This window comes from Apaloderma vittatum, unplaced genomic scaffold, assembly GCF_000703405.1.
Source record: "Apaloderma vittatum isolate BGI_N311 unplaced genomic scaffold, ASM70340v1 scaffold19291, whole genome shotgun sequence".
Classification (NCBI taxonomy): Eukaryota; Metazoa; Chordata; class Aves; order Trogoniformes; family Trogonidae; genus Apaloderma; species Apaloderma vittatum.
In genome coordinates, this window is record NW_009697589.1 from 33641 (window position 1) to 56192 (window position 22552).

General features: G+C 45.2%; 1 protein-coding gene across 1 annotated transcript in view; it reads left to right on the forward strand.

Annotated features, from left to right (window-relative positions):
• Positions 1-863: 863 nt before the first annotated feature.
• Positions 864-22552, forward strand: part of RREB1 (ras responsive element binding protein 1) — a 64194-nt gene continuing 42505 nt past the window's right edge. The window contains exons 1-4 of the mRNA XM_009877704.1: positions 864-975; positions 2349-2551; positions 7308-7397; positions 8724-8887. Coding sequence (XP_009876006.1) covers positions 2438-2551; positions 7308-7397; positions 8724-8887 — 368 coding nt within the window. The 5' untranslated portion in view covers positions 864-975; positions 2349-2437. The remainder of the gene's footprint in view (positions 976-2348; positions 2552-7307; positions 7398-8723; positions 8888-22552) is intronic.

Consider the following 22552-nt stretch of genomic DNA (forward strand, 5'->3'; position numbering starts at 1 on the left):
GTTTTAATGGCATATTTCTCCATTAAGAGTGTATCAATAGTTTTCTGTATTACAGATTTCTGTATTACAGATAACCTTTTCCAGAGGCTGTTGATGTGGGCAAAGAATTCCTGTCTTTCTCACATGTTGGTCATTCCCCGTCACCTCTTAAAAATGATGTTTAACTGCCCTGTCATTCTCCAGAACAGGCATCCTTCCTGAAACCCCAATGATAGTGCGAGAAGTTTGTGGTTTCAGAAGGGCGTGTGGCGAAATTCTGTCTGCACATACCGTACGAGGGTCGCTTGTGTCTTCAACTCATCTAGAAACCTTGAGCAGTGGGTGTGAAAAATGTGCCAAATGGTCCCATAAATCTCAGTAGTAACTTCACTATTGTTAGAAGGGACAAAAAGGTCACCATGAATTCAAGTATTGGGGTAAATGTTAGTCGTCCGAGAAGAGAAGAGGCAAGGAGCGTGTGCATGAAACTGAATTACTTCAATTCTCTCACTGTGGAATGTTCCTCCAACTTCTTAATCAAATGGCGTGACCGTCAGTGATACGCTACCTTGCTCTCTTCTTCCTCTTTTTTTTTTTACTGGCTGAATCCTGAGGACCAAACCAGTCAGAGTTTTCTCTCTTTGTTTGCCCAGGTTTTGCTGCTGGCAGAGGCAGCGACATTGCCCAGGCCAGCCCCCAGCCGCTCGAGGGAGCGGGCAGTTGGTTGCTGCGCTGGCACTGTTTATGTGCTTCTGTCACCAGACCTATGTACTGGTTGGGTGAGCCCTCAAACTAAAGGGCTGTAGTGTTACTTTGCTAAAATGGCATCCAGAAAAATTTAATTCCCGTTCTCTTTTTCCTTTCTCCCTCACGTAGTGCTAGAAGGTGCTGCCGAAGAAGAGGCTGAAGAGCCAGACGCTACTGTAGATACTACACTAAGTGAGGAGACCAGCAACCAAGAAGAGAGCCACAGTCAATCAGCGGATAAAAATGAAGGTAACTGGTTTGACTAGCTCTGGGTGACTCTGTAAATTAGGGCATCGATCAAGGCTTAAAGAAACATTTCTTACCTCTCCATGTCCCTTGTCTGTGTGAAGAGCATAAGATGCAGTGAGCAGAAGCGCTGGTGCCTACATTTCTTTCCCCATCCCTAACCTTTGTCTGTCTGAAAAGTATAAAATAGTTTGAGCAGAAGCATGGGCACAGAAATACTTGACTGCCACTGCAGGCTTCCGAACTAAGATTCTCTTGGCTCCTAGTAACTTGGCACCACATTACTTAGCCTCAAAAAACCACCTGTTTGTAATCCTCAAACTTACCTTCCAAAGACAGCATTAGGCAGAGACCAAATGCTCACAGACAGACATGTTCCTCCTTGTTCACTCTCACATCCTCTTGTGTTACGGCAACTTTCTCAGACCAGACATTAGGATTCTGTGCTCTCTGCCAGAGGTGACAGAGCGATGCACCTGCAGGGTATTCCTGCTACTTTGGGAGACTTCTTCTGGGGGAAAGCAGTGTTTGGTTTGAAAGCATTTTCCTTTCCATACTTATAAAGAGGAAATTGAAAGGCCTTACCTGTGTGTATGACGTGATGTTGTTGAGAAACCGGAGATGAGATTTTAGGTGTGTTTTGAATTTGATGTCTGAGACAGGAGCATCCCTTCTACATACAGAATGTGGTGGAGAAGCCTGAATCTGAATAGCTTTAGCTGTGGCATTAGTCGTAGGTGTAACACATATGCTCCATGGACTGATATGACTTGGTAAACAAAAAGAGAAAAAATTACATTAATGCCAGCTGTGGCAGTAAATAGGCATTTGGGGGAATTTGGGGTTTTGTTTTAGTTGGTTTTTTGCTAATTTAGCTTATTCCATATGGAGATCTGGCTTAAGCTGTGCTAGAAAGAGAACCCAGTACCCTACACTGTGTTACTCATGCCTTAATTGTGCAATTTTGCTCGAAACATGTGCTTGCTTGAATGATTGTGCTTGCCAGAGTGTGCATGCATCAGTAGTGCTCTGCTAGCTCATGGTCATCACAAGGTAGCACAAGTAATGCCATTTTACAGCAAGGGAGTTTAAGGTAAATCACTCTCTAAGCCAACTATGGAAATAATGTTGAAAACGAATGTGAATGTCCTATGGGAAGTGTGCACCTTGTCCTGTGCATTCCAATATGAGTAGCTTTTCCTGTCAGAAGAAATACGGTTACTGGGGGCTGTTGCCTGTGCTCCGCGATGATCCAGCAGAGTGTGATGTGAGCTATAGGCAGCTGAAAATACTCTGGTGGTTTTTTTGTTCTTTTGTGGGTTTTTTTTTTAAGACAGCCTAACAGCTTCTATGTGTGTTTTTATTTTTAGTTCCAGAGAAGCAGCTGGAAAGCTTAAACAGCTACAAGGTGTCACCAATTTCACCAAACAGCCTGGACGGGGCAGACCTGTCCTCCATCGACGCCATGATGTCAGCAGTGATGAATGTGGGGAAGATTGCTGAAAACGGTGGGAACACTCAAAATGTCAAATCCCCCTCAAAGTCTCCTGCACCGAATCGAATTGGCAGGAGGAACCAGGTATGTAAACCCAAATGCAGGGAGAGCAAAGGGGGAGACAAGCAACTGTATGGGAAGTGGGAAGACACTATTATGTTTCTTTGATTGTTTTGCCTTTTTTTCTCTCAGCCGTTGCTCCTCTGTGTGTTTCTGGTGGCTCTCTAGAACATAACTTCAGAAAACTGGGTGTCAAAGGGGTCTGCTTGCTTGGATTCACACATAAAACATTTGAGCTGTGATGTCATGCAGTGGTGAGCTGGTCTGGCAGGTGCCACCAGCAGTGGCAAAGCCACCTACGGATCCCTGCTTCTTCCCTCTGCATCCTTTCTCTGCGCTCTTGCATTCACCTGATGTGTTGGGGGACCAGTTCATTTCGTGGGAGAAAAGGAATAGCTCAGAGAGGAGCAGAGGCTTGGCTCAGCCATCGTGTGGGAGCCCTTGTGAGGTGTGTGGCTTTCCCCAGGGAAGGTCGAAGTGATTTAAGGTTAAAGGTGGTGCTAGAATGAAACATCCATCAGGATGCTTTGCTCATGTGTGTAAGCTGCCCTTAGTTCATTGTTAAGAAAACTATGAAGAGCTACTGCGGAATGCTTTGATGAATCTTGCAGAGCAAATATATGTAGCTTTTATAATTTTTTTTCCATTTACCGGTTGATGGCACTTGCTGGTAGCAATATTGGTGTAAACAAGTGAAAGGAGAGAATCGTATCAGTTAAAGCTGTGATTATTTATACCCATCTTTTTCTTGTGCTGGACCAAACCCTATCGATGAGGGTACCAGAGAACATCAAGAAATACCCCAAATCCCTGTCCATTTGACTTCAGAGCATGTGGTAGAGCATGGAGATTTTGTAAATGAATCAAGATGTAACAGGTACCAGAAAGGTTAAGAGGCATGGCTCGTGATGTTCCTGTAGCAGTTTATTAATAGCTTACCGAGTAGCTGCCCAGTTGACAGACGTACAACTTGTCTTGTCTTTTTTTTTTTTTTTTGCTTGAGAGGAGTTAAAAGCCATTAACTGTAGATGAAAATGGAGAGTCTGAACAGTACGTGGACAACGGTGTTTGTGGAATTGTGTTTTCTAGCACTGGCTTTAAGGGGCTTTGCAGTGTTCCCACTTAGGGGCTGCCCGGGTTCCTTGATTTCATCGTGTGAAGTGGGGCACTGCAGTTGAGAGCAGTTTCAGTGGCAGTGCTGTTACACAGCTGTCCGCCGGTACACCATGTGGTTTGGCTTCAGGGAAGTTTATTAGCGTTAGTGACCTTTATTCCACCTGATATTTCGGTGGGCATCGAATCAAAGGAAGCTCGAGAGTAAATGCGACAGGATTAAAAGGGATTTTTACAGCGTAAAAATAAACAAATACATTGAAAACATAGTAAATAGCCTGTCTGGTTTTAAGCTGGAAGTTTGTTGCCGCCAGAGGGGCAAATAGCTGTATTACTGAGAAAATAGAAGTGAGATGTACAGCATTAAGTGGGTATCAATCTGGTTAGCAACTTGTAATACAGTGAATTTCCACTTTCAGCATAGCAGAGTGAAAGCACTGAATTGTGTCAGTGTGTAGCAGCACACAGATCTCACATTCTGGTCAGAATGTGCCCCTTATTATAATTAAAGGATAATAACAGTAAGCTGGTTTTCTAGGACTGACTGCTGTTTCCCATGAGTTGGCAGCAAAACGTTTTGCCCTGAACCTTTGTCCCAAAGTCTATGGTTCTCTTTATAACGCTGACTTTATCTTGGCTCTGGTCTACCCATAGTCTAATAAACACGTTCTCACTTCAAGCAGCATCCTTTTTAACTTCTCATTTGCTTTGCTCTTGAAAGAAACAAAAAGTGTGACAAAGCTGTTTCTTTGAGCTGGAGAAAAACAGACTTAATGCAGAAGTCAAAAGGTATTTGCCATCAGCTGAATGCAGAGCAGTCGTCCCAAGTTGACTTCCTAAAGGGAGAGTAGCCAATGAATTAATTTGATCTTTCAGTTGAAGAAGGGTATTTCCACTGACCTGGCTCTAGCAGGGTAGTAGAGTGCTGTGTTTTAAATTTGTGAGTTAAGGTGTTTTTACAGTAGGGATGCTAATGTCTTTTGCTCTGGATTGAGTCAGTCGACAGCATTCCTGTTGCAGCTACCCTGGATTTGCTTGAGCTGTGTTACGGTATGTGGCATGTACCCTGAGTGACCACTGGAGAAAGTTTGGGTTTTAGTTAATAATAAACCGCAGATTCAATACTAATCAGCTCTGGCTCAGCTATAGCGTGTTTCTGATCTTTGCTTCAAGGTGAACTAGTAATTACTCTGTCTTCTGTTAATGTGCTGATTTGAAGAGCAGGCGGCCTGCGAAGCAGGCTTTGAGGCAAGTGCATCATGTAGAACTGCAGCTCTCGTTTAATGGGTGAGGAGGGGGCAAAAAAAATTCTAGGTTGATAATTTCACAGAAATACGCTGGGGATTAAATACCATCTAAAGTGTCAACACAGCTGCAAGGATTTTCCTCACAGCACAGTGTGTTTGTTCTCTGTCCTGAGCCAGCTTTGACAGCATTGCAGCATTACTCCGCAGACGCGTTGCGTGTAGTAAAGTTAAAGTTGCATAGGTTGGACGGAATGAGCATGTGCAAATTATATGTTTGCGTATAGAAATGCGGGGTGAGAACTGGGATAATGCCTTTTAATTTTCTTGGGGTGGTCAGACTTCATAATGGCAGCGTTTCTTGCTTGCTTTCTAATGTTTTGTGAGTGGCACGTTAGACCTTGGCCTTTGTGAGTGGCCTACAGTGATTACCTTTAGGATGGGGAGCCCTGAAATGCAGTTACAAGATGTGCAACAGAAAGAGTAGGGAGGAATGGGAGAACCTGCAGTCACAAGTTTTATTTCCTTCAGGCAAAATGAGAAAAAAACTCTTTATCCGTGTCCACAGGTCAGTGAAGTTAAGAGAAAATGATCATGGTCCTCTTTTTGAAAATGCAGTGTTAGATTTTAGTAGGGAACTCTCCAGAGTGGTTCTCTAAATTGCTTTAATGAGGCTTAAAAAAACCAACTTTCTCTAGCACTGTGTCAGCATCTTCAATCCTAACATAGAATCCTAGAATGGCCTAGGCTGGAAGGGACCTTAGAGATCATCTAGTCCAACCTCCCTGTCATGGGCAGGGACGCCTCTCAACTAGATCAGGCTACTCAAGGCTCTGTCCAACCTGGCCTTGAACCCCTCAAGGGAAGGGGCAGCCGCAACCTCTCTGGGCAATTTATTCCAGAGTCTTGCCACCCTTGTACTGAAGAATTTTTTTCCTAAGATCCAATCTAAACCTATTCTCCTTTAACTTAAATCCATTTCCCCTTGCCCTATTGGTGGACACTTTTGTAACGTGACATGCCAGAGAACTCGTTCCAGAGACTTGAGTTAGTCATTCTCAGTGTTGTCCACAGATGCTTGCGTCTGACTGGCAATGGTTGCTTGCAAGTTGATGATTTTTGGGATGGTGACAGAGGGAAAGAATTCGGTGGAGAGAGGAAATGCAGAGATACACTCCTGTCCGTTGACTCCCCCCCACCTTAAGAGCTACTAAGGGTGGATTTTCTTTTTTGCTTGTTTTCATGGTTTTACTAATGATACTTAAAATAGCCAACAAAGAGGTTCAGTAGAACATGTTATAAATATACATGGCATAAATATACTTTCCCATTGGTCATGCAGAGACTCTCTTGCCACCAGAAGTGCAGATAACAGGTGGTAGATCTGTCTAGCTGGTGAAGATTTACGTCATTCTACAGAAAACCGAGGTTTAATTTTCAGTGCCAGAACATCTTCCTTTTAACGTTCAGGTGCTGGTGCAGAAGCCACGCCTGGGCTTCTTGGCGAGGTGGTGGAAATACCACTGATGTCATGCAGTAGCCATCCTTGCACACAGTTCGGCCAAACACCTTTGGTTCCTGCGAAGGTGCCATTTCATCCTTAGCTGAAAGAGTGGTGGCTTTGCTCGGGGTCTCAATGGCAGGCTTACACCAGGCTGAGCTCTCCAGCTGGCTTCGTTGTTTGTGCTCGTGGTTTGGCCGTGGTCACTCCTGATTCTCACCTGGGTGGAGACTAACCGGGTTCATAATGTGTTCTTTTTGAGTCACGTACACTCCTGCATTGTCACCTCTTTTCTTGCTATGATCTCATCAGATCTTGCAACCTTGAGAAGGGTTGGGCCTGGCCGGTGTACCTGGATGGGATGCTTCCAGAAGAAACACAGGATGCTAAGGGAAACGGTGCTGGTGATTCAGCAAATGCTGCTCCTCCTTCTGAGTCAGCCACGGAGCAGAACGTACAACCCCTAGAAAAGGGCACTGAGCTCTCGAGATAGGGTGGAAAACCTGTCTTGCGTTTATTAAAGATCTTGTGAGATCAGTGACGTTTGCCCATGTGTTCTGGCAGTGTTCCAGGAGTGACTTTCTGCTCACCTAAACTCCTCCTGGTAGTTTGAGGTGGTCACAATAATTGCCCTCACTTCCTGGCCTGAACTGCTGCTCCTGAGTATCTGTGTGCTGTTAAAACAGCTGCTGTACTTCTGTGCTGGTTCAAATGGCCCCTGTTTATAAATTCAGAAGTTTCTGAAACTTCCCTGAGGGATCTATCAGGATGATAAATGTATATGTTCAAGTTGTTCTGTTAGCAGTGGCCTTTTGTTCTTAGGATGGGTTATATTTTTTCCATCCCCAGCAGGAGCAGCTTTCGAGTTCTTTCATATTGATATCTCTTCTGATTTTTTTGTTTTGTTTTGTTTTGTTCACAGGAAACAAAAGAAGAGAGGTCTTCCTATACCTGTCCTCTGTGTGATAAGATTTGCACTACACAGCACCAGCTAACTATGCACATTCGTCAGGTATGCAGAGTTCCAGCTCTTGATTTCTTACTTTTACTAAGAGGGTCTATTTTGCCAGGGTGGATTTTGCAGTCGTAAAAAACAATTCCATGTGGAAAACAGAAATGCTTCTGTTATAGCTTTACTCAGTTGGTTTTATTTTAGCTTTCCCCCTGTGTTTTCTTAAAAAAAACCCCACAAACAACCCACAAACCCAATCCCAAGGTGGGTAATTTCCCTCCTTTGCTTTCCCAACACCACCCTGCCCAGGGGCTCACACAAGGATGTATGTCCTGTTCTTGCCAGATCCCAAGGATCTGTAAAACCACTTCCATCATGAGGCGTAAGTCCTGCTTTGTTATCTGTTTGAGTACAGATCTCTCTACTAGTCAGGCAAATTAAGAAGCAGGAAGACACAAGTTTTAAATCATCCTAGTGTAGAAGAGCCTCTCAGTGCTTCACAGGGTATTGCAGTTTTAGGAGACAGAATTGAAAATACACTTTCAATGGATGATGCACTTTTTTGTCAGCTACAGGCCGCTTCTTGCTTCTCTTGAAATATATGCATACTTTATAAGGAGATTTGGCCTTATCTATGTCACAAGGTTTTGCTTTGGATGCTAAGGTTGTGGCTCACCACTGTGAGTCCCCTAGATATTTACTATTTCAGTTTTCCCTCATATACTATAACTCTCACTTAATTCTTTTTTCTTACTCTCCTGATGTCTTTTTTTTTGATATGTAAAGAAATCTTAAAGTCTCTGAGTGCAAGTAAGAAAAAGAGTACTGCATGTAGCACATTAGCTAACGGCCGTATTTTGGCCCTGCAGTGCCAGAGAAGTCTGCACGTGCACTCAGAAGCAGTTTACTTCTGTTTTCTTACCACACAGTCAGTTTGAAATTAGTATCTTTAAGGAGTATTTCAGTGTCTTCCTTCTGCCATGAAGTTTATAATTATATCCTCTTTCTGTTTTCCCCCTTACCACTCGCCCAACCCCAAACCCCTGCACAGTTTGAAGTATCCCAAGGTACCATTTTTCTGATGGATTCTTGCTGAGCCCTTTTCTATCCTCCTCCGCTGCACACCCAGCAGAAATGCTGCATGTGGCAGGGGCTGCAGGCTGGATGGAACAGCTACTTGTGCTGGTGCCTTAAGGACTTAAAAATGAAGGGTGGGGGCAGAGCTGAGGGGGGAGGGCTGTGGAGGAGAGCTGTATACAGGGCACACCTTAATATGTGCCGAGTGGCTCTTCAAAGCTGTTTTTAAAATGTGTATAATTCTTGCTAATATTGTACTGGCGCTTCAGAAGGGGCATTCAATGAAAAAAAAATCATTGCTTTCTCTAGCATAACACTGACACTGGAGGGACAGACCATTCCTGCAGCATCTGTGGAAAGTCTCTGAGCTCAGCGAGCTCCCTTGATCGCCACATGCTGGTGCACTCAGGTGAAAGGCCTTATAAATGTTCCGTGTGTGGGCAGTCCTTCACCACCAATGGAAACATGCACAGGTGAGTGCTGATCATCACCCAGGAGTTTGGAAAGGACTGCACGGCAGCGGGCTGGTTTGTTCCCTTGAATGGACTGACTAAAGACACTTACTTGGGCAGGAAACATGGTAAATCTGTGATCTAGAAGTATAGCATGACACACATACACGCTGCTTAAGTTGTGGGAGTAACTCAGAATTGAGAAAGATCTAGCTCTCTTTGCATATTATCAAGTATCCAGAAGTATTGCTGCCATTATTATTATTTTTACCAATTAGATTAGTTTTTCTCGGAGGACAAAAATACGTAGCCAAGCTTCTTATTTTGTAGCTTCAGAGTCATAGATGCAAGTGTTTGTACTGGACTATCTGTGGTGTTGTATGTTATGTAGTTAGGTATCCAGGATGCGTCTTTGGAGTAATTGATCTTGCTTTTCTATACATACATCAGTGCTTACTCGTACCATAAAGAACTTGCTGCACTATAGATCCGGGAAATTCTCTGTAACCCAAGTTGCCAGACTTACTTCACGTAGTTTCCTTTGTAGGGATGTAGCGAAATGTACGGGGAAACAGAATGCTGTGAAACAGAATGCTAAATCGCAGGGATGTTCCTTCCCCTCTCTCATCCCCCGATTCAGTATTCATTTATTTGCATGGGTGGAACACCTCAGAGCTGATTAAGACTTCGTGAATTCCCACGTAGCTTTAGTCCCCATATCAAAGAGTTTACAACCTACGAGGAAACTGCAAGACAGGTAAGGGAAAGGAGTATAAGCAAAATGACAAGAGTGATGGTTACAGACTGGTTCTGTGTGGGAATGAAGAGATTTTGTTTTCTTGATTATTGCCTTTCATTTTCCGAGCTATAGATGGAATGAAAGGTGTGATTTTGGTGACAATAGGAAAGATAAAGTAATGCTGAATAAAGGAAGCAATATAGCTGCTTTCAGCATTACCTTTTCTTTATCGTATTGTCCAAGTTAAACGATGACATAAAAAAAAAAGGAGAAAGAGGAGGGGATGCAGTTTTGTAATTCCGCATTTATTTAACTTACACTTGATTGGAATTGGAAAGAGTTGGGGAGAGAGAGATGTAAAGTGAAAAGGGAAAGACACAGAGACGTTCAGAGGAGATCCTGGCCTTGGGCACTGAATAAATCGCACGTCTGACTCATCTGGCCAGAGGTGTTGGGAGCTACGTGTTTCCCAGCCTGGGTCATTACTCTGTCTGCTGTGAGGAAGGCAAGGCAGCTGCGTAGCTGCACCTGCTGCCACTATCACCATCCAAGGGTGAATTCCAGTGCTGGGCTCCTGGGGTGGTCAGACACTTGTGTTCGGGTCCTAACCCCAGGCTGCTTCCTGAAGGACTGCTCATGGGGTTTGTGTGGCTTTTTGCTCACTAGGCATCGCATCCTCTCCCAGAAGCAGGAAAGGAAAGCTTTCCCTGAGACCTGACTCCAGGTCTGTCAGATGTTGATGTAGTCACCTGCGCTAAGGCAGCTCTTACTGTGCTTTAGTAGCAAATTTGCCAGGATTGCCAGGCTCAGTGACTTGCCCAAAAGAAGTAAGTACAGATCAGAACTTTCTCGTGAGAAGATTGTTTGGTTTTACATTTTCCTCTTGACGAGATATTGCTTGAAGTTACCAGGATGGGCTGACTGCCCTAGGAAGGACCTGAATCCTGTTGCTGAAGTGGAAAGCGTGAATATGCAAGTAGGCAGATGAGGATAAATGCAAAGTGAAATGAAATTTGTTACCTGGTGCTGTGACACACTCACATGGAAGATGTTAATTTTGGCCACCAGGTACCGCCTTCTGAAACCATACTTCTAGTCTAAGGTGGTGTGAAGTTAAATCTTTCATAGGCATCTCAAACCTAGGTTGTAGTATCAGGTCCAGTGGCATGCCTGCCCGTGCTGTCACAGAATGGCTCTCGTGTCATATTCAAAACATCAGATAAACTTGATGCACGAGAGAGGAGTGAGAGAGAAGTTAGTCTGCCAGTATCTCAGTAGCAGGGAAAAGGTGTATCGGCACATGCTACATACCTCCTCGCTTCTCACTCACCTCTGCCTTGTTCTGGCACTTATTTAACTTTCTATACTGTTTTTTTAATCCAGACTTTTAAAAGACTTTTCAGGGGGAAAAGCCCAACAAGACTATTTTGTCAAGGGAAATGAGCCATAGGAGTGCTTACTACTGTTCCTGCAGACGGTGAAATTTCTGATCCATTTTTTCTGCCTTATAGCAGCCAGGTTATTAGACATTCAGCTGAGCAGAAGAGGCAAGGAATTTTGCTTGCTTGTTTGGGTTGGAGAATATCGGTGTTGCTACACTCTCAAGTGCCCATCTCCATAGAAAGTAATTTTTCTTCTCCCTCACTATTAAGTGAAGGGAGGCAAAGAGCCTCCAGAGCTCTTACTTGTTGTTCTTTTGCATGTGAGCAGTAGTTTTGCCACAGCCAGACTTCCTGTGGAGCGGCAACACTTTTTTCTCCCCATCTCTTCTCTGGGTGACTCTAGCTGTGTTGGAGTGCTGCGTGTTCCTCTTTACCTGTTCCATCGATGCTGCCCTTCCTGACTCCCACAATACATGCAACTCTTATTTGTAAATGAGTCATAGCCTGTCACATAAAGTCCAGTTTCTTTTTGTTATGCTCCTTGGCTTCTTGTCAACAAGTCAAGCTGAACGGGCACAGCACACAGGGCTGGAGGGGGAAGGTTCTCCTGTGCAGCACCATTCAGAAAAAGAGGTTAAAACCTGCTCCCATTTCTGACCAGGGGGACTCTTGGCCAGGATTTCCAACAGGGAACTGTGAGCCTCAGGGCACCTCAGAAAACTGTCTTAGAGCTGCCAAGCTGCTCAGGAGCCTCCGGAGCCTCCTGCAGGGGAAAATTGCTGTTGGAGAGAGCAGAGGTCTTTGGAGGGTGCTCAGTGTCCAGCACAAAAAGCTGATTTTCTCATCCTTCTGAATGTGCCGTCAAGCTCTCTGCCTCCATATCACTGCTGCTCCTACTGTTTGGGCAAGGTTTTTGCAGTCTGGTACGGTAACTGGGAGATCCGTCAGTATCTGGTATCAGGAATGGGAATTGCACTGGAGGAGGAGAGCTAGAGATGACGCTGAGCTTTTTACAGAGATTTCTTGTTGACCAGTACTGAAAAGAGCAAGTTTACGTAGAAGTAGCAAACTCTCTAGAATCAGGGACCGATTTGGGAGTTTGGGGGGGGTCTTTTCTTGGAACTTTTTAGGAATTTGGAGGAAGGAATTAGGCCATAGTAATTTCGAACTCAGAATTCCTGTAACCGGAATGGCCCTGCGATGATCAGTACGTGGGAAAATCCGCAATTTAGGATATGCTAATCCTCACCCTTTAGAGATACAGGCACTATGGCTTGCGCTTGCTCATGGTGAATTAAAGGTGAATATTCTCAGATGTCCAGCAGGAGCATTAACTGTATAGAAAGGGAGGGTGTGTGTGGTTGAAGAGTCTTGTGCAGCTCTGAATGAGCTGGGAATTTTCACAGTGTCTCCGGTGAATAAGTTGCAGTTACTATAGGCTTCACGAAGGCCATCTGTCTGTACTTCCACAATAGCTCCCTAGGAGGTTTAACTACGAGTAGTGCCAACTCTGAGGAGCCCTTCTGGGTCTAGATTCTTCCACCAAACAGGACATGCAAGCCTCTTATTCCATCTCCACCATTGCATCTCCCTGAAATGCAGACAGAGGAGTTAGGCTGCTGCTGTGGGTTTTGGTGGTGCTGGTGGTTTGCAAGCTTCAGCAAGGGACCGTGAGGTAGAGAAAAGAATTTGCTTGACTTACCGTGTTGCATTCCAGTAGAACATGCATCAGGCTTTAAGGGGAAGGGCGATGCCTCCACTTGCTCCAAAAGAGTTTCCTTCAGGGGTAGGAAACTTTGCCAAGGGCTCCTTTTCCATTCCTGTGACTGGGGATGGCCTGTGCCTATTGCTTTAAAGTCACATTTTCCTCCCTGCCAAAGACATGCTCTCCATGCAACTTGAAAATGTTAATAGGATATAAATGCCAGAAGTGAGGCGAGAAACGACCTTCCTGCCAGTTTCCAGTGGGTAGCTATTAAAGGCTCTGTGGCAAGTCTGAAAAGGCTAAAGGGATAATATATGTATTTCAGTCACAGCTTCCCCAGTTTGGTAAACGAAGCTGCAGCGCCTGTGACTGGTGTTGGCCGGGCTGTCCGTATTAGTGTGGTAGTGCAGGCTGACTCAAGTGTCTCATATGAAACCAAACCATCACAGGTATTGTCCTTATTTCTCTCCTTCTGTTCCTTACTCCGTAGCTACCAAAATTCTTCATACTGGCTTTTTATTTACGTCTTCCTTAGGTACTGGTAAGTTGCTTATGCACTATCTTAGGAACAGGTCTCGAAACTTTGGGCACTTATTTTTTTTGGCACGTGAGAAACACCACATGCAACAACCACATGCAGAAGTCTTTGAAACTCAAATTGGAAGATCTGGATCGCAGAAGCTGTGCTTTGAAGCATGCTTACAAAGGGTCCTATCAAAGAAGGTATTTCTTTTTTTAATTAAGAAGGCACTTTCGTTCTCAATCTTATTTTCAGTGTTAGCTAATTTTCCCAAACTTCTCTTTTTAATGTGCTGTGGAGAGACAAACAGCTGTTTTTGTTACCAGGGCATGGTAGTATTCTGATGTTCAAATTAAGTCTTTTTTAAGCAACGCTTTTTGCGTGTATATGTATTGCTGAATGAGTTTTTGGAGGAAGATAGAAACACACGTACTGGAGGGTAACATGCAAATTCTGATGTTTTAGCTGGCCGTCTTCACTGGCAAATGAAGGGCGTCAGCTTTGAAGATTGTGACATGCTGGTTGGAGGATTAGTGTAGGATCCCGATAAAGGCACAGGGGTTGCGATGCACATCCTTCGGTGTCTTGCCTGCTCTCTCCAGCACAGGGCTGTGTTTCTTGGGAAGGCGTGCGTGCAGCCTGCCCGCCACTTTGCACATACCCAGCAGGCAGAATGTCCTCGAGATCTGGCTGAATTCCTCCTCTCCCTGTGTCCCACCTGTGAATTGCTCCCGTCTTATTTATGGCGTTGGCCTGCTTCCAGCGCGTTGTGTGCGCGTCGTGGGGTGCAGCGCAGGAACAATACCCAGCCTCCAAGTACAAATAGGATCTCGGCAGTCCAGCACGTGTCATCGGGTGTTTGCTGGAGATGGGATTTTTTGGAGGCAGAGCAAAACCAAATGGAACAATGAGTTGGTTGTTTGTTGTTGTTTTTTTTTTTCCAGAAAAGGAGGGATAACTACCTTACTACAGCGTGGTTCAGTTTCTGGTGATTTGCAAAGATGACCAGGTGAAAACCTGGTGCCGGGTAGCTTTGAGAAGCTGAACGTAGAAGATCTTGAAGCTAAAAACAAATAACCAAGGAGCTCAACACGCTGAAAGTGACTGACACATCACGCGTGTGAAAAGCCCCTCTCCTATTGTCCTGCACAGTAGAAATGTCTCTTTGGTTGTCTCCTGAGGAGCTTTTATTTTGATGTAGTAATTGGTAGACAGTGCTCTCAAATATGAAGGAGCAGGCTTTCAGATCCATTCCTTATACATGAGGGATGATTTAACCACTGTCAGCATGCTAGTGAAAGATAAGCTCCAGCAAATGCAAGTGTCCTAATTCTTGAGCAGGGATAATGCACACAAAGGACTAATTTCTGCCTCTAGTAAATGATGACCGTAGCTGTAGGAGGCAGGTGAGATGTGATAGCTGTTTTGGTTTTCTTTGCGTTTAGAACATGTCCTGTACATTTTCGCTAATACATTTTGTCAACAAGGATGGGGAAACAGGTGGAGGGAAGTTTTTTTGATTTCTCTCCTGTCAGCAGATATATCCAGAGTAAATATTTGCTATTCTGCTGGAATCCCTGTGTTTTGAGAAGATTGAAAAAGAAAGAAAGAAAAGGTCATTTTTTTTTTTTCAACAACACTGTGGCAGTAAGAGTCTGTTTCTGCGTCTTTGATGAAAATTAGAAGACTACAGCACTTTTAATGGTCCCAGGCAGAAACTTTATTCTGTCTGTCACTGAACGGATTGGTCATCTCTTGTAAAGACTTTATATGAACTCTTATTTAATCTGCATGACATGTAGAGGGGGTATTCCGTAAAAAAACCCTTCCATTGGTATCTTCAGCAGTAAGAGACTCCAAAGGAGCTCTTATGCCCCAGTACCTCTGTGAACTGTCAGGGCCAGCAGGAGATGTCATGATTTCAGATGCGTTACATGCTGCTTGTAGTCTTGGACAGTATCCCCCTTCAGTTATCATTAAAGAACAGCAAAGGAAGTTAACACAAAAACACGAATGCTGGGGTCTGATTAGAATCAAGCGAAGCAAGGAAGTGCAGAGTTAAGATTTATACGCAGACCTTAATTAGCTCCATTGTTCTTGAGAACCGAAGCGTACACAATGGGTAACATTATACTTGCATCTCCAGAGCTCTCCAGTACCTAAGCATAAGAAAGACTGCGGCGTACTTTTCAGTCCTAGATTTTGTGTGTGTTACCTTTAAGTAGCAGCTAAGTCCGATCCTGTGCACTGTGAGGTGGTGGATTTTTACGTTTTGGTTTTCTGCAGGCAGAAGAAAGAGGAGACAGCTGCTCTCAATAAGCTCGGGCTTCTGCTGCGGCTTGTTGCCGTGGGGAAGGTGGTCTGACGGAGCAGAGTAAAACCACCCTCCTCACGGGCAGTAACATAAATCTCCGTATAACAGAGCGTATTGAGTGTAGCTTAGTGCTGCTTTGTTACCCTTGTCACAGTTCAAATGAGCACAAGCCACTTGACAGATTAGACTCTAGTCGCAGAGCACATGGCAGCGCGAGACCTTGATCTTTCCGCCTAAGTATCCTTTCAGGAACATCACCTCCTCTGAAGGTCTGGTGTTCTCAGGGATGTTGCCTCCCCTTCTCACCTTGAAGAGCTACAAAATAAACATAAGCCTTAACCTAGCAAGCACTAGAAAATCCAGGGGATCTTTGCGAGGAGTTGAGATGCTTTTAGTCCTTTGCTGTAAGCCTGACATTAACATCATTCTTGCGGAGCTGTTAGCTCTCAAGGTTAACAAGTACCGTGTTGCTTCGTTGGCATTTCGGTCGGTGGTTTGTCTTTGCTTTGGTTGGGTGATTCTGTGTAGAAAATGCTGGCGGTGAGAAAGTTTGCTGGGAGAGTTTGTATGTTAAGGGAATCTTTGCTCAGCCTGTTGTGCGTGCACGTCAGCAATACTTGCATCGCTTCGCTAATGAATGTGTGTTCACTCTGTTCCTCCTGTTGTCTGAAAAGATTCCTGGGCCAAGTACTGATGAGAATGAGGAAAAAGTCTAGCTCAAACTCTATTTGTGGTTGCTGTCGTTCCACCTTTAATGTATGTCTTCCAGCTTTACCTTTTCTCCCCCTCGGTATCTAACCTGCTCAACCTGTTCTAGTTCAGCATGCTGGAACCAGCAAACTGCAGAACGTACCCCCTCTCAGGGTCAGCAGGTTTTTTCCTCCTTCTTTTCTCCCCTCTTTTAAAAATAGGCTATTCATTAGCAGTAGCTTGTCAACGTTTGGATAAACTTCTCTAGGTGTAAAAAAAACCCCAGAACAGTGAGGGAAATCTTGGCATTTGGGCCTCGGGTTTTTGAGCTGTGATGCTCGCCTGCCTGATGCACACAGCGTAGGCAAAGACACACTGTGTAAAGCAGTAGTGCCATTGTATGACTGGTAAACAGCACACAATATGCAAATACCGCTTTCTGTTTCTCGAGGGCATCAACAGAGGTGCAGAGTTCTTCACAGTGCTCTCTTAGCTGAAGTTTTCTCAACGCTCTCAGTGATTTTTTAGGTAAATCCTCAGAGTCAGCTCTCTGGTGCTTCACATGCAAAGATGTCTTAGAGGAGGTGTCTGTGTGGCTCAGTTTTGACATCAAGCCACCTCAGTGTGTCGTCTCTCTTGACAGTTTCAAACCGAAGGCAAAGAGAGTAAGGCATGGATTGCACCAAAATTAATTTCCTTTGAGGGCAGAAGTTCCTAAACTCCTGTAAAGTAACAGAAGTCATCCTGGGACTTCTGGTTCTGATAAATACGCTTGGCTAAACCGACACGTAACAAGATGTGAAACCTTTTCCTAGCGCTGTGCTGCTCGGTGGGGGAATGCTGTGAGATCTCTGCTGGTGAGGAAGGAGGACCACATGTTCAGGATCAGGAGAGGAAATGGGCCGAGCACATGAAACCTCTTTTGCTGGGACACCGTCCTCAGCGCTGGGAAAAGTTTGTGTAACTTGTGTGTGTGCAGTTACAACCTTTTCCTTCCTCATCCCTCCAGTTACTTGGTGACTGTGGATATCGGGCTGATGCGGAGACCCAGCTTTAGCGAAGATGTGCTTCTCTTATCTGCTGCAGCTTCTTTGTGTGGGGGTGTGTGTGCCGGGGGGAGGCATTGGGCTCCGTCTGCGCAGCGTCCCCAGCCTTGCTGCGGCCGTCTGTTTTTTCCTCCGTGAGCTGTGTGACGCAGCGAGTTGCTCTGTGCTCTGTGCCCTCAGGATTGCTCAACAGTGGAGAGTGCAGAGGGCTTTGCCTGGTTCTGGGAAGTAGCTGGGGTTTGCTGGGTTGGTGGAGGGGTGTGGTTTTGGGTGGGGAGGCAGGATGGACCTGGATGGTACCTGGGTACTGTGTTTACTCTTAAAGATAAAATTTTCTCCGCTTCTGACATATTTTCTTTAATTTTCTCTCTCTCTTTTTTCTTTTCCCCTGCTACAAAAATGTAAAACTTCTTTAATTGTCCGTACCATCTAATAACACTTGTTTTCTTTAAGTATGAAGTTTCCTGAAAAATCAGCAATGAAGTCGTTGATTAACTAAAGGATGTGCCTGAATACCACAAGTTTCAAAAAAGATGAAGGAAAACAGCAGTTCAGAATGTCTCAGGCCAAGTTTTTGGTACACTTCTAAAAATCTTATTCCTGCTTAATTTTATTGTTGTCAATAATTTTTTGCCTCAAAGCTTAAGGACGTACAGGGGCCTTTTAATACTGTCCCTTGTGAAAGAGGCTCTTGCAGCTCGGAAGTCTCCTTGCAGTATTTTGGCATGGTTAATTTAGGTCTGCTCTGAAGTTAATGCAGGCTGGGGGCAGGCACTTCGGGGCAGTGATAGTGGGAAGCTCACACTGAAATTTCCTCCTCTTTTTCCCTCCCTTATGCAACGGTTGACGCGAACTGCAAATGAACACTTTCTTTTGCGGTCCTTTGGGAAGCTTTGCTCTGGAGGCAAGGTTCGAATCACTTCCCTGTCGCAGCATCGTCAGGCAAATATTTGTCTCTCTTTTTTTCCTTTGAGGAGTTCTCACAGTGGTGCTGGTAGGGAACAGGAGTAACTTTGAGACAAGCAGGGAATGCAGTTGTATCAATCTCAGCCTGTTTGAACTTGCTGATTCTGCGTAGCAAGTAGTTGCTTAAATGTGAATACAGCATAATTATTCAGAAATGGTACCCCCTCCCCCTTTGGATTTGTAGATTGGTATCTTCCCTCTCACTCCTGCTAACAGCTTGCTTTTATTCACAGCAAAGCAAAGTTTTACTCTAGGATAAAAGCACAAAATGCTTTGCCTGTGTGTGTGTGTACCATATATCCATAGGACTGTACCCTGGCAGCTGCCTGGCACTGGTTAACTGTGCAGACTGTCCTGGTAGCACCGAAAAGGCATTTTTAATCTGTCATTTGAATGTAGTCACAGGTGACTTTTGCAGCCTTAGCATGCCCAGATAGACTTGGTGGATCTAAATAATAACACTCGTGTTGTCCTAATGATGCTGTCCGCCACCCTGCTGCAGAGCCATTTTTGCTTTCCTGGGAGAACCCCGTCGCACAGAGACCTCGGGGGGACGCTGACGGCTCGTCTGCCTGACGCCTCGGGCCACAGCAGTTCCCGGGGGATTGCCGAGGGGGCCGCTGCACCCAAACGCCGTGATGTGGGGAGCCCCGTCAGGGCCATGTCAGCCCCAACGACAGTCAGAGCCCCTGAGCCGTGGCAGCGCAGCAGCAAGGCCGCAGGGCCCGGGTGCCGTGGGGAGCACGAGGCAGGGGATCTCCGGCTGCGCCTGGTTGCAGACGTGCGGCTAAAATGAGTCAGTGCTTCCCAATCTGATCCTTCCCGGGACCTGCTCGCCCCACCCTGGTCTTTGCCTGCGTGCGTCGCAATGGCTTTCTGACTGGCATAGCTGTGGTGGTTTCTTGCTGCACAGCTTCATTTTGTTTAGCCCATCCTAGCGTTCAGCCCTGGTTACCACTGGGATATTTGGTGGCGCTCAAAATCCCTTTTGAGATCGCCCCGCGATTGCCAGAGGGCGTTTTCACCAATGGGTTTTCGGTATCCGAGTGTCTCTGGACTTGCTGCGAAGCGTGCGTGTGTGTCCGAGGGCTTTTTGGGTCCTTTTGGTGTTGTTTTAAGGATACAAACAGCAAACAAGCCAAGAAGAGAAGACAAACACAAACTCACCCAAGTACAGATCGTGTCTGATTAGTAAAATTACCGGCATCTTTCTGGTTCCTGCGATTGCAACTGGCAAGGCCTGAGTGGATTCCTCTCTTAAGTGGGTGATGTTGGTAAATAGCACTGGAAACATGTTGTCAATACAGATTCTCTACGTGTTTTAACAAAGAAACAACTGACTAAACTCTTTAACCCAAGGATATAAAGTTACTCGGCTTTTGACTTCAGTTCCAGTCATGTTCGCAAGACTCTTAAGGAGGATGTTAGCAGCCGTGTGTATGAAGTGATTGCTCCTAAAAAGGCTGCTGCTTCACGTTCTGTTTGTTTAGGATTTGCTTCCCGTGTATGTCAAATGGCAGAAGCTTTGAAGAGGAGTTCCCTGTGTTTTTCTGCGTTTCTAGACAACTTGGGTTGAAGTAACATTTGTTAAGCAGAATGAAACAAAAACGACACAGATGCCATGACACAGAAATCCCCAAAAAGAGACGTTATGAGTGTAATTTTAAAAGTTGTCTTCCGTTACTCTGCGAGCTGTTTTTTCATTCCATGGGGCCTGAAGAATGTTATAGTCCAGGTTCCAAGGTGTCGTGGATACATCCTGCATTCTTGTTGTTTCTGATATGGTGGAAAAAAGTTGAAGCAGACTTTTTAAAAAAACAAACAAACGAACCCAACCAGGGATGTTTGATCATGTTCTGAATGATAGACATGCTTTTTCTTTAATTCTTGAAAACACTGCTTTTTTTTAATCATTCTTTGGAGATTATTTACTGTTATTTGAAGGTAGAAGTGTAAGTGAAAGATCTCGGGGAATTAAAGGTGAAAGAGGTAAAGCAATTGTGTTAATTGTACTTGGGGCATCTGACCAGCTCAGTCCTTCCCAGACTCGCTTGGTGAATTTGAGTAACTCTTTATGCTGGAAGGAAAAAAAAAAGTAAATTTGAAATAAGGTGAAGGGTGGAAGGCACTGATTTTCATTCTTAGTCTCTAGATGGTCGAATGTGAGGCTCCCTTGTCTTCAGATAAGCATCAGATGTGTGAGGATCATCCCCTTGATTTTGATACGGTCAGAAGTCACGAGGGAGGTGAGGAACAGCCATGTGCAATGCAGTAGAGTATAGGGTACATCTAGTGGTAAAGTGGAGAAACTTAGAATAATATGTGGGATATGAAGCCAGAACCTGAACTTGATACTGTCAGATGATCTCTCTGGACTGATAATGCCCGGATTCATTGGCCTCCCCACTGTGTTTCCACAGGCGTGGAGACCTGAGGAGAAGGAGGAGGAGGGTGTTTACACACGCACTGGATCCTGCACTCAAAAATTAATCTTGATTTTAGATGCTGGGACTTTCCCAACCAGCCCTGAGTGAAATTGCTTGCCTGCTCCCCCTCTGGACATGCTGCTCCTTCTAATCAGGCCTACCTGGCATAAACCTCTCTTGAGTGCGAGCCAGCAGCACTTGTGCTGCCACAGTTAGAAGGGAGAGGCTTAACCCTGGACCCTGCTCGGAGCTTGCAGAAACACCCTTTTGTTCCACACCTTCCTTTTGCCTGGGCCTCAGAGCTAGGCGAGCCCTTTCTCTTGGGGATGTGGAGCACAACAGCAGCCGTGGAAACGCAGGGTGCAGCTCCGGTGCGGTTTTTCTTCCCGGAGTTAAGAGGTGAGGGATTCCCACGCATGCTGTGAGGGATGCTTCCTCCCTCGGAGAGCCAGAGCGGCGCTGCTCGGGTTATCTGCATGCAAAGCAGGACCTCCTGGTTTTGTTCATAATTCAGTGGCACCCGGAGCTGGGAGCAGCTGCATCTTGCAGTTGCCTCTTTCAGGATGCTTTGACTCCTCGTTCTAGCTTTGAGCCAGCCAGTCAAAACCTGCCCACGTTCTGTTTTTTGGCATTGAAGCTGTAGGCTGCCCTGTTGCGAGATCTCCAGAAAGCTCGTGTGAGCAACATGCAAATCCGCTCGGCATTAAGGAAAGCAGCCCTTTTGGGAGACGCAGTAAGGACTGGGATGTGACTGGTAGGATCTGTGTGTCACTTCGTTAGGACACATGCCCCCCTTTCCCTCCCCTCCCTGCCACTTCCTGTGAGTCACCTCTTTTTAGGCACAGATCCAACACCATCCACGGGGAGAAAAAGGAGTAAGGGCACTCAAGTTTTGCATTTGTTACTAGAAAAGTCTCTTCTTCAGTGAAAAGTAGCAAAGTATTTACTTTGCTGCTGTTCTGGTGGAATTGGCACCCTTCTGAAATCACGCTCTGCATTACCATGTGGGGTTGAAAACATTTTTGTGCCCATCTGCTTTAAAAAAAGAAAGAAAAAAGAAAAATAAGAAAAAAAAGAGAAAGACAAAAAACAAGGAAAGAAAGTGGGGGAATTCTCATGCAGTATCATCTTAGTTATCCTTTTCATGTGACTGTTAGAGGGAGAGGGAAGTTGTGGCAGAAGAGGGGAAGCGAAAGGTGATTCTCACAGGAAAGGTGGAATGGAAAGGAGTCAAGCACTTGAAAAATGCGATTTTGTCGAGAGGGCTGACTGGCAAACAGTCGTAGCACGGTTGGATCCTCTTGGCTCACCTGTAAAATTCCTTGTGTGAGAGGGAGGGAAGGGATTACGAGGAGAGGTTTTCACATACAGCTGTGCTGCAGAAAGCATAGTGTGTAGCACGTTATCTGCATTTTTTGCATAGCAGTTCTGACAGGTTAAGAGTTTAGTCCAGAGGTGGATCAGGCCTTGTTTGGAAAAGACTCGATTTCCTCTTTCCATTTCAGGGTAATTCTTTGCAAATTCTTCTGGCTCTCTGTCTGGTCTCATTTTAAACACAGTTCCACCATTTTCTCTGGGAGGTTAACTGAGGCTGCCTAGCACTTAGTACAAGGGACTCCTAGTGTTAAGCTCCAGTTTTTATCCCTTTCCTTCTATCCTGTGTGTCGTGGTTACGTTGTTGTGTCCCACCCTCAGTACTGTCCAAGTCCACGTGGACTTGAACACGTGCTGTGGATGCTGTGTGAACCACCGTATGAAGTGCAGGTTTCAGGGCTCTGTACCTTCCCAAGCTTGCCTGCTGTTCTTGGATTGGTCTATAAGATGGCTCAGAGCCACAATTCATTGATTTAAATGGGAAAAAAAAGCACAAAATTTCATCTGCTGTGGCTCTGGCTCTC